The sequence below is a fragment of the Glossina fuscipes genome, unplaced genomic scaffold (genome assembly GCF_014805625.2).
Source record: "Glossina fuscipes isolate IAEA_lab_2018 unplaced genomic scaffold, Yale_Gfus_2 90, whole genome shotgun sequence".
In the NCBI taxonomy this organism is placed as follows: Eukaryota; Metazoa; Arthropoda; class Insecta; order Diptera; family Glossinidae; genus Glossina; species Glossina fuscipes.
In genome coordinates, this window is record NW_023998444.1 from 897,501 (window position 1) to 910,036 (window position 12,536).

Below are 12,536 nucleotides of genomic sequence, written 5' to 3' on the forward strand. Positions count from 1 at the left end.
TTTTAATAATAGATATACCTAGATCTAGAGAGCAATGCGGAGAGTAAACCAATCAGACTACCTTCGTATTAGAATTTATAAAAATCTTTAAATTTTGTTCCTAAGTCTCTGTACGGGGTTAGAGACGTTTGGAATATGAGCCTACGTCTAGGGAGTCTAGAGAGCATTGCGGACGGCAAAGCAATCAGAATTTATATCTTCGAGGGTCTTTGATATTGAGCTCTATATGAAAGGAGAGATGTCTTGAATGACAGACTTTATATTAACAGTAAGTATACCTAGCTCTAGAGAGCATTACGGGGAGTAACCCTATCAGACTAATTTCTTCGAAGGTGTACGATATTGACCACTATATGAAGTAAGAGACGCCTTAAATAAACATACATAGGTGTAGGGGAATAAAGCAATTAATTTTTAGGATTTAAAAAAATCTTTCAAATTTCTTCAAAGCTCTGCGAAATTAATCCTTTTATGGGCGTTGTATTAATAGTAAATATATATTGGATCTGGAGAACATTGTACTGATGTAGTATAAATTACGCCGGGCACACGATCTCATTTCTGTCATCGCCTGTGATCTAATAGAAGAGAAAAAATGTGGATTTTTTTTAATCATAATTTGCAGAAAAGTTGGCAGAAAGTTATCCTCATCTGCTGATGTAATTTTTTTGCGCCTCAGGCCTTGATTGTCGGTATCGAGTGAACAAGATAGCTGGTGACTACGAATTCCTTGTAACGAGTAGATAGTTTAAGGTATGCGTTTTTCTTATTACCGGATGAACGGTATTTCCTCATTGTAAAAGAACGTTCGGACAACATATTCAACTTACTCAGTAAGTTTCTAAGAAAGCGTCTCTCAACTCTCCTAACTGGTCTCAAGACCAAATGTCCAAAGTTTCCGAACTAGAAGCTTGTTACTAAGAGAAAGAGATTACGGTTCAGGGCATTTCAGAATAAAAAAAGAAAGTTTTGATCATTTTTTTAATTAATTTATTTACGGCAAATAATTTTATTCATTAATCAAATACAAAGAGAAATCATTACATTGCTATGTGTATTTAGGTAGAGGTCTACAGCTGAAGAGAATCTGAAAAGATTTTTCTTTGTTTATGCTCGCATTTAGAATTTTACACAAAAGGGAAACTTTTTTTTGCGAATATAAGGTTTTTTTTTTTTTTGTTTTGAATATACACACAAACATGCACACACACGCACACATATATGTATATTTATATATGCGTATATATAAAGATAATTAAAATAAATGAATTCTAAAGTTTTAGTTTAGAATATTGATCGATCAATGAATCTGAATGAATCTCTCTTAGGTATGTATAGCTTAATATAAAACCATTTTTAAAAAGGAAGCTGACTCTTTCTTCCTTTCGTTTCTTTCTTGCTTTATTCATTTATTTATTTTTTTTTTTATCTCTTTAAACAGTTCTTCTTTGCAAGGATTCCAATAAATCTTTATTGGTTTTCTTTACATAATTCTCTTAGCGTCTACATAGCAGAATTTATCTCGGTAGAGAGCATATTTCACAAGAGGTTAGCTCGCTGCTGTTAATGAATGTACAATGATTGCAAGTCCAGGTCTCAGCTTCATTGTCTGATGTCTCCAAAGGAGCGGGTGCAGTTCCCCCGCCGGCAGCAGGACGCGCTTGAAATGAAGCAGGGGCAGTAACGCCTACATCAGCGGAGCTAACACCAACGGAAGGATAACTTGTCGTACCGCTGAAAAATGTTAAGAAACTTTAGATTTTCGATAAGTAATGGTGATTGAAGCGATTAAACTATTTGATCCCTTAAGATATTTTATGTATCTCGCTAAACTCCAAAGACAGTTAAGCAAATATACGGGGTGTGTTCAAAAAAAAAAGGTTGACCCGGGAAAGTCTTTATTTATTCATTAAAATTTCTTTTGTTTCCTTCAAACTGATCGCCCTTAGATATAATACAGTTCTGTCAGCCCTTTCTCGAGTCCTCTGATGTGGACTTCCCAGCATGGCCTTGAACTTTTTTAGCAGTCTTTATTAATCGTGGCAAAAATACGTTTTTTCATGGGGGCCAAGGTCGCAAGGGGGTTAAGTCCCGTAAACACGGTGATTGAGGCATGAGATTACGGTGTTGTTGTGATGGCTCTTTTGGTCAAACTATAGCAATTTCGGAACAAGCTTCATTTCGTCAGGCTTCATGCTCAAAGTATAGAAAAAAATTTGCCTGGCAACTTCTCTAATACTGATTCCAGGATCCTCCATAACAATTCCGTTCGCTACTTCAACGGATCCATCGGTGGGCTGTCCAAGAGAAAAAAGCGAAGGGTTTGCATCCCATGAAGTTTTGAAAAAATCACCTTCTTTTTGAACGCAGCTCGTGTGTTTGTCTAGAGTACATGTAAAGAACCAGGAATCGATTTGTGGTCCTCAGCATCGAATAAATTCGAATGTAATTCGAATACACTACGAAAGATTTTTCATTCAAAAGTAAGAAGAAGATGTACTTCCTCGGTAACCACAAACTCTCTACTCTTTACATCTAATTGATAATCCACAGCTGTCATCAAGTTTACTTAGTATCAAAAATCCTTAACCGATCCCAGATAGATACATTTATGCCTTTTACTAAAATTTATAAACATTTTTCCAAATCGTACAGACAGACATTTTGAATAAAATTTATTTTTAATTATGTTGCGTCAAACTTTCTAAGCCTGTTTGTCTATATATCAGATAGAATCAATTAGTTTAATTAGTTCACTAAACTTATAATAGAATGCTTACCCACTACCACTTGAACTGGCTTGTATTAAGGATTCCAGCACTTTCCATACTTCTTCCTTTTTGAAATTGTAAGCCATACTAGAATTTTTAGTGTGTACCGCTTCTAATAATGGCTTAATATGCTGACGCATGGGCAACATATCCATTCTGTATAAATATACAAGTAAATGAAAGTCGGACATCGCCTGTAAGTATTCATCGTTCTCCCATTGCGATAGATACGTGCTTAGGGCATTAAAATCTTGCAGATGACCGTCCAAATAACGATTCTCCACTGGAAATGGTTGACGTCTATCGTATTGAGTAAACGTGAATTGCTGTTGTAGGGGCGTTGTAGCGGGCACATCGACAAGTAGATATTCAACCGGCAATGGTCGAGCCATACGTTGCACTTCGTTACCGTATTGATCTTTTTCCTAGCATTTACAAATTTTTAAAATATGAAAATAAAAAGAAAACAAAAAAAATTTTTTTAATAAAAAAATTGCTGAAACAGTCGAGTGGCAAGTGTTATTATTATTATGGCGGAATGGTAAGTTGGAAAATGTTGTTCAAAAAGAAAAAAAAAAAAATAACTACACTAATTAGCTTAATATCTCGCTTTTTGTGTTCCGATCTCGATCACATTCAAAGGCGGTCCTTACACGTCGATGCATTAAATTTCATCAAAAAATCTCAAAAGTTACGACCTGCAGGTTGAACACATGAAACCAACATAGATAGACGGACAGACAAATTTAGGTCGGCTCAGAAAATGATTTTATGTATTATAAGCAAATTTTATAATTGATAACCGAATATTCGATTAACTCTATGACTTCACCGATTATCTGCCAGTTTTATCCATCTATATACAGACGTATTCTTCTTAAGATTCGCTCATGGAAATCCATTTTAAAAGTAGGCACACAATACAAGCTATAAGTACGCATTTGAAAATCGAAATTCGATCGGAAATTCGCAGCTTTCGGGGCGCTGCAAGATCTCAACCTACTTAAACGCTTGTAGTTAGAAGGTCTTTGAAGCCCGATTTTTTTTGGCATTTTTTTATTTTTATATCTTAAATCACTTGGGGTGCAAAGATACAGAAGAATTTGTGATAGACCCAACTTCTATTGCACCCATCGATTCAGAATCACTTTCTGAGTAAAGCCCGTCTGTCAGTCCATCCGTGTATTTTCTTGTGAAATTTTGTAGATGGGCCCAAGGACGAACAATATTGAAAATGTTTGGTATCGAATCCCTTTTCGAAACACTTCCCATAACACTTCCCATAAAATGCATTGTTTTGAAACGCTGAAGGTCAGAAAGAAGAAGAAGTAAAAGAGGGAAGGCAGCCGCCGGTAGCGGGTCTGTGTGCTCAATCGGTTCACTTCAATATGAAAGCGGATGCCATAGCATTTACGTCCGTGATAAGAGAAGTAGTAGTAGTAGTAGTATAGTAGGGTGTTCAAGGTTGGGTCGTGACCCACGACAATCTTCTTTTTCGTACTTTAAAACAAAAAAGAAAGAAATACTACATCACCTCTGCTCCCATGCACACTAGGTACGCGAACATTCACAATCACACCAACATTTACCATGAACTATGATCAACCACACGCTATAAATAATATTAAATTTTAGTTATGATGGCGAAGATATTGTAAAAAATTTACGATATTTCCAAGCTGCTAATCATACGACATTTTCAAGTTCTTTAAGATGAGTCTTCGTGTTCCGTCCTTTTCAACGTTAAAAGGTAAGTAAACAAGTGAAAGCGTAATTCAGCCTTGCATTACTCATTCACGTACTCACCTACTCACTGACTTAACACTTCTTTTCTAAACTTATAAATGGCAAGGTTAAATTCTTTAACAAATCTGTTCTAAGGTCACATTATATAGAAGAAAAAAAAAAAAAAAAACATTTCGCGAAGTAAAAGGACATCACAAATCTCTTAATGTTTAGCATCAAAATTTATTGCTCTCTTAAGATTTTTAAAAAAATGAAAATATACTCAGTTGAACTAGTGACCTGATTTTCGAAACTTTGACTTGAAGCTTTTTAAACTAAAAGAGAGGTAGATAGATAGAGAGCGCGAGAGAGAGAGAGAGATATGAAAAGACAAAGAGCAAGCATGAGAGAGAGAGAGAAACTCCCACATATATATATGTGTGGAGGCAGTTCAAAAAGTATTTATATACAAATGTATATGCGATTTAATTAAGTTTTCTTTATAAGCTTTTACAACCTGTTTGCACGTAATAGGTGGTGGTAGAGAGCAAGAAGCAGCTAACAGTTATATACGAAGAAGACCATGAAATTGCCTTTTTTACAAGGTTACCTTGTAGTCCTAGTAGCAGTTGATTGTTCAACTCAGCGTCGCAATATCACATCTTGCCCGCCCTTCTTCCCCCCCTCCCCACCGCCCCACCAGCCACCATCCATCTTCCATCGAAGTAGAGTTTTTAAGGTCAACATTTTTTTTCTTAATTAACCACGAAATGAAAAAAGAAAAAATGACAAAATTTATTAAAGTAACAAAGTATTTACTACTGTTATGTTGTGTGTTTGTTCTCTATTACTTTTGTTTCTTTCTCATTTGATAATCTTTTTCAAGGTTATTAGGTCAAAATGTTAAAAATAAAAACCTCTTCTCTCCTTAAGATTTGTGTTTTTTTCTAGTTAGTTATTTAGTTAATCATGCAGTCTCTCATGCATTTACACCACATAAGTGGAAAAGTTGAAAATTTTAATTTAAGTAAATAAATAAAACTTGAATATTAAACACACGATCTTTGCTGCCAGTCAGTGAGCGGGCAAGGAGGAAGGAGATGATGAAGTAACTTTAAAGTTTGATGCTTAGTAATAAACGATTTAAGGATAGTCTTCAAGGAACCTAATATATGTCTATTCGGTTAAGCTATTATTGTTGTTGTAACCATAACCTAAGAATGAGGAATGCATTCATTTGGTTAAAACGCTTTCAACGCCCAGAGGGAAGAGTTAGAGGCTCCACAATGCATATATATTCTTGATTAACATCAAATTTTAAATCGATTTAAGCACGTCCGTCTGTCCGTCCTCCCTCTGATGAAGCTATCGACTTAAAATTTAGCAGAAACATTGACAGTTCTTGCACGCAGGATGCTAATGAAAATGGGCAAAATCGGTCCACGGACACGCCCACAGCACTAGGTAAACTGAGATCGCCTCCATTTTTCAAAGGGAATGAAAAATTCTTTTTTTTGCTCATTACTGATAGACTATAGCAGATAAACGTAGCATTTGTACAAAAATGGAAAACATTGACCACGCCCACCCAATATCGGAATGTATCAAAATTTAATATTTTTTCGATACTTTTCGATAGGCAAAGGTGGTGTGTGCAGTTCTCAAGTGCGGTCGAGTTTCCAATAAACCTGATAGGCTTAGATGTGCTGGTGCTTTAAGACTGAGAATTTATCTTCAAAATTTCCATAGCAGTAGCATATTTTCTTCAGCATATGGCATTATTTCAGTTTCCAGCATGTTTTAATGTTTCTTCTGAGATGTGCCGGGTCAATAAATCCTTACAAGAAAGGCAGCTCCGCAGGATAAGAATTCCTCGGGTTACGCGTCCAAGAGATATCTCATAAGTGATTGGTCATAGTTAAAAAAAAAAAAAAACAAAGAAAAAAGTTTCATAAACACCTCCCTCCGTCTATCGATGCGAACTCCTTGATAAAAAGGATTCAGAGAGATGGAGATTAAAAGATAAAAAATTAAAGTGAATAAGAGCCGCTTACGGAAGTTAAGCTAGATTTTGGTATCTAATCAGATAAACGGAATTTGAAAGCCCCCACATATATTATTCCTATTGCTTGCTGGAAAGTTACCCATAGGAACTTAAAGTGATTTCATGGAATTAAAATTCCAACCCTTCACATGGCCCATTAGCAGCTCTGATACATGTAAGCAATTTTCTTATGCTTAATACAGTTATCGAAGTGTACCGTATAAGGGAAGTAAATTCAATTCAAGAACGTACTGAATACAAAATCAAACTTAGATATCGTTACCGAGCATTTAATCATCTTCTACTTTTTTTTTCTTTTCATCAGTCTCGTGACATGAACATTTTTTTTTAATATCTTGCCTGTCAAAACTTGTGTAACGTAAACGCACACACATCTATATGTGTGTATCTACGTACGTACATATATGCATGCTTGTACGTATGTATACATGTGTGTAAAATGATGAAGAACGTAGTCATAAACCCATCCATAACGATTTGCAGGCAATCGCATGAATATGGATAAAATACATCACCACCACTACGAAGCAATCAGCCAGCAATCGACTGCAAAGACGGTGGATGACAAATTTGTTTAGCGCCATTGAAGGAATTGTTGATACAAAAATTTCAAGGCTCGAAAGGAAATAAGCATTTGAATGAAAGAAAAATTGAATAATTTCATAAATTAAATAAAACAAACATAACTAACATCCGCATAACCCTTAGCATAGTAGACAGCATCGATCGCAATCTAAATATTAAAAGTGAAAGTAAATCAATTTTCTGGTGAGAAAATTGAAAATGAAAATTTCATAAATAAATTTCATAATGTGACGCAGATTCGCTTTTAAAAACGAAAGCAAATTAATGTTTGACTAGAAGGGACAGACAAAGAGTAACATGAAATATTTCCGAAAGCTTTTCCGGTAGGAAAAAAAGTCTAAATAGTTATGCGATTCCATTTAATTTAGTTATTTATATAACGACTGTTTTCAAAATAATGCCTTATATATAAGGTGTTCGGAAAAGTTCTCCAATCTGAATCATTTTGAAAGTGGTTCGTTCTTTCGTCAAAAGGCGTCATTGTATCCAGCTTCATTAAAATATCTTAAGAATTGCTATCTTTGGGTTGAAGAAATGAGAACAAGATATACAAGACGGACAGACAAGCTTAGATTGATTCGAACAGTGGGCCGTGTGATCTATCTCAAATCTACACAAACTTAGTATACCCTTGTGTGTGTGTGTGTGTGTGTGTGTGTGTGTGCGCCAAATCTCATTAAAATATTTCGAAAATTTCAAGGTGTAGGTTGAATACAACTTGCCAGACAGACGGACAAACAAGTTTAGATCGATTCAAAAGTAACTATCTCAAGTCCTTCTAGGTGTTGCATACATCCATGCAAACTTAATATACACTTGTTCGGTAAGTGATGTAGGATATAAGAATCTGAATGAAACTTTTTATCAATTGAAGCGTTGCAGGTTCCGCTTCCGAGTAAAGTTATGGAATTTAGATATGGCTCCCTTGAACTTATGGTCATATCTGGCATAAGCTTGGTAATGCTTTAAGAATTACAAGTTAACGCAAGTTTACACATATTTCTATGTTCGATCGTCCGGATCTACATCCGGTAATCCAAAAAATATTCGAGCTTCTTTTACGATATAAGGTAGATAAGATGTCCCCAAGTGTTACTGCCGTGAAAGCTTAACTCCTCGAAATTGAGCGAGAAAATGTCACTCTTTAGCCCGGGGATGATCAGTCCCTGAGTGCCAGAAGGCAAAATGAATGTTTTCCATTTCTCTACTATTGCACAAGGCAAGCGTCGTGGTGCAATGCAAAACCTCCATCGAGGAGATGCTCTGCACGGTGTTTGAGCCAAATGCATCCGTCACGAAACTCACGAAAAGGCCACTACCGCTATCAGGCTGAAGCAGCAGTATGCATCAAGGGTCTCCTTGCACTTGTGTTGCCAGAAAGGAAAAAAAAGAAAAAACTTCTAACCGTGAGGGTGATCGATGTCTAAGCAGACTTACTTGTCTACCTATACGACCAAAACGCTAGGATTCGTTCGTTAGGTAGAAAAAGTTAAGTAATATTCGAGTAGTATGCCCTTAGTGCGCCTACGGATTCCTTCGAAACTTATTGCTATGCTCTCAGTTTCAAAGAGTTTATAAGCGTTTTTTAATGACCCTGTATAACCATGCATGTATATGTATATGTGTGTCATTCTGCCATGTAGTTTCCATACAAAAGTATATATTGACCAAATTTTTGATTATTTGAATATCATTCAAAGAACACAATTTTCTTTTGTATTCCAAGGACAAATTGTGGTTTTTTTTTTTTGATTACATTTCTCCCTCATATATATTTATTACTATTTTTCGTTTCAATCTATTTTATTTACCATTTGGTTTAGCCAAAGTAAAGAAATTGAATAGCCATAGGACAAGTTAGTAGTTACTTTTTCTTGATATTGAGTTAAAAAAAAAAAAAAATTATTATTAAGAAGACGATGTGGAGGAAAGGACTGCTGATATGAAAAGAACTTCCATTTTCTGTTTTCATTATTGTTCGAGCTCGAATTTCTTCTTCTTCATTTGTTTCGTTCTATTAGGGACCGAATGCATTCAACGTGCGCAGATATGCAAACTTCCGAACTCCGAACTCCGAACTTTTTCTTTTCGACAATCATGCACATAATGTTACAGATATATAGAGTTGTCTAAAACGTCTAAAAGGTGTTCAAATCCTCGGCTACATGTGGCTTGCAATTTTGCCAGCAAGTCTAAGTGCCGAAGAGTCTTGCTGGACTATGTCATTCTCATATATTTTAAAGAGGGCTATAATAATATGACACGTCATACTTATGTAATGAAATTTTTCTGATTTCAAATCTTCGTAGTATCCTGTCTATAAATATTAGATGAAGTCATAAATAACATTCGATATAGTTAGGTAGAATCTATTGTTTGTATTTACCAACTGAAACAAACGAGTTTTTGTTTTCAAATATATAGACGAGGATTCAATTAGTCTTCCGCCAACTGTTTTATGAAGTGCAAGTTACATGTTCAGCTGTCCTTCTTAACCTCTGAAAGGGAGAGTCAAAAACTGCATAATCGACTTGTGATGCCTTGAGAATTCAAACAAGGCATTAGCGCTAAGGCGACAGCTGAAAAAATATGCAGCGAATAGGGTGAAAAAGTGATAACTGGTCGAGCAGTCAGTCTGTAAATTTCCATTCTGCAGATATGATCTTAAAAGACGAAGAACGCAGGACGGTATTTTCTTCCGACTTTGACGACAACTTTTTAAAGGCGATATTGACGCGAAATCCACGCCAACCAACAAGAGGTATAGCAAAAAGGTTTGGTGCGTCACAATCAACTTTTAAATGTCTGCCGAAAAACTGGAGCTACTTATGACTCAGTAAGTGATGTGGGATAAGTAGCGATAGTGGAGAATAATACCATAAATCTCGTTAAGCAGAAACTAAAGAAGTATTTTGAAGGGACCCAATCGGGTTCATTTAGAATTTGTAGCTAAGTGCTCATATTAAAAGCAAATATTCCAGGAAAGTGCGAAGAAGCGCAATGAAAACCTTCCAATAATCTTTAGGGTATGATTTAACATAACATATAGCTCAATAAAATTGTGGGATATATATATTTATATAATATTTTGTTTAGATGTTGGTACGATCTGAAAGTCATCTGGATTCATCAATAGTCATCATACGTTTGTGTATATGTCATTGTATGAGCTTATTGGATGATGTGTTATATATGTGTCTTTGGGGGCCATTTCAAAGGACAGCTATTTGGATGGATATGAGGTTTTTAGCAAGAAACAATCTGACAACGTGAGCAAGTTAACTTAACACCTTAAGCAATTCAAATGCATATTCCCTTAAGGGATTTTCACACACACACACACACACACAAGCAGGTTTTACAAGCCGAACCAGAAAACCGCATACATTGTGTACACGATTCTTTAATGGTGCATGTAACATGAATTTGGTTTCGAACCGATATCTGTGTTTCCACACATTGCGCCACCTAGAGTACAAAGTATACTAAGTTTATATGATTGTAATATAACATCCAAAAGGATTCAAGGTAGACCTATTTCTGATATAGAGTATCTTAAAATTCTGCGGAGATAGGTAATGCCCCGAAGGACTTAATATAGGCCCACCGTCAATTCAGAATCATATTCCGAATCGGTTTAAGCTTCTCTGTTCCTCTGTCCACCTGATTTATTTTCTTGTAGGGGATATTGTGTTTGATGATGTATTTTCGTTCGAAGACGAACTGCACTGAAAATGGATTGAATGGAATCGCTTTTGCCTTGGACCTCTTTAGATACAAAAACCATATTTTCGCAAATTCATTATGTAAAAGAAAAGGGAAATTTCTAAAATTCTTCGTTAAGCAAGATCGCTAAGCAATAATATTTCGGCAAATTATTTTTGTAATCCCCCCCACCATTCCTACGAATTTGGGTTGGGAGTCGATTGCCTCTCTTCCACCCTATGAGAATAGGTTGCTTCTGTTATCCTTACCGTTACTGGAGAAACGTAGATTTGTTGTTCTTGGGGTACAATTGATTCGCCCGCATTACTTTATGAGATAGGCTTTAATGTCCCTAACCGCTTCTCTAGGCACTTTATCTTGATAAAGCTTAGTTAATGCAAATATAATTACGAACTGTTTAACCCGCTCAGAGTTGTTTGCAAGAACCTAAACGATGTCTATCACTTATTCTCATTAACGGACTCTTTAAAGTCTATGTCGTACTTGAACTAACTTTTAACCTTGAAAAGTTATTATAAGTCGAAGGTTAATTGTTGTTAACTATTATCGGTTGCCAGGCTTATGCATGTTTGCGATGGCTTAGGGGTTCACTTGCAATTTGTTCCTGTACCGGTTGTGGGCGTGGCTCTATGCTAGTTGTGTACATGCTTTTTTTCTTCTTCTTATTTGTTTTATTGTACTTATACTAAGTTTTAATATTAATTAATTTAAGATTTACTTTAAGAGTCAATTAAACTCGACTGCCATGTTGTTCTAGTTGAGTTTCTTGTATAAGTGGAATAAATAAATAAATAAAAACTAAACCATCACAGGTCTAATATTCTATGTGTCATGTTTCGTATTGGTCCATAACGACAGTTTGACATACATATTAACTGTTTTAAATTTGCACCGTATAGTTCTGCTTTATGGGCTCCATCATCTCACGCAAGTTTTTTCATGCAAAGTAAATCTTTACACGCCGAAGACGCCTAAGAAAAAAAAAAAAAAAAAAATTGTTAAATTTGGTGTCACGTCAGTTCGTGTTTTGTCTGTCTATTTCTTATTTATATTTATAGATATGTTTATTAATTTATTCTGAGCGAATCGCTGCCTCTGTCAACCTTTATCTGCAGATTCCGATCAGAATTGCATGTCCTTAGCCATTGGATAGTCACAGTCGGACGTTTAGCAGCAGATAACTCTTATTAGAATGATTTAGAACCTCACGTCAGTCGAGCACATTTATACTTATGCATAATCTCTCGCATATATTGCTGAGGGACTTGTAAAAGAGGTTTTCCTCTGTAAAAATTAGTAAAAATCAAACGATTTTGATAGTTAAGATTGTCTTCACTGCTCTAGTGTTTCAATCCAATCAATTCATATTCATGCATATTCATCTTGTTCGGTGCTTTTTAACTATACAAATATTATCGGATTTAATACTTTTTAGACTTCTTATTATTATATGCAGTCCTAATGATTTGATTGATTCCATTCATATTCATATGCACTCACGTTGTGCACGTTGTTTATTAACCTCATAAATATTATATTATTGGGCGTAATACTTTTTAGACTAGACTTCAATTGATTCCATTCATATTCACATGCACTCACGTTGTTCGGTGCTTATTGGCATTATTAATATTATTAAGCTAAATATTTAGCTTCGAGTTTAG

The 12,536-nt window shown here is 35.4% G+C and overlaps 1 protein-coding gene across 1 annotated transcript in view; it reads right to left on the reverse strand.

The window, feature by feature from the left end:
• Positions 1 to 1,486: 1,486 nt before the first annotated feature.
• Positions 1,487 to 12,536, reverse strand: part of LOC119638470 (nuclear protein localization protein 4 homolog) — a 43,637-nt gene continuing 32,587 nt past the window's right edge. Inside the window, exons 8-9 of the mRNA XM_038035273.1 lie at positions 2,781 to 3,196; positions 1,487 to 1,734 (exon numbers count right to left, since the gene is read on the reverse strand). Coding sequence (XP_037891201.1) covers positions 1,518 to 1,734; positions 2,781 to 3,196 — 633 coding nt within the window. The 3' untranslated portion in view covers positions 1,487 to 1,517. The remainder of the gene's footprint in view (positions 1,735 to 2,780; positions 3,197 to 12,536) is intronic.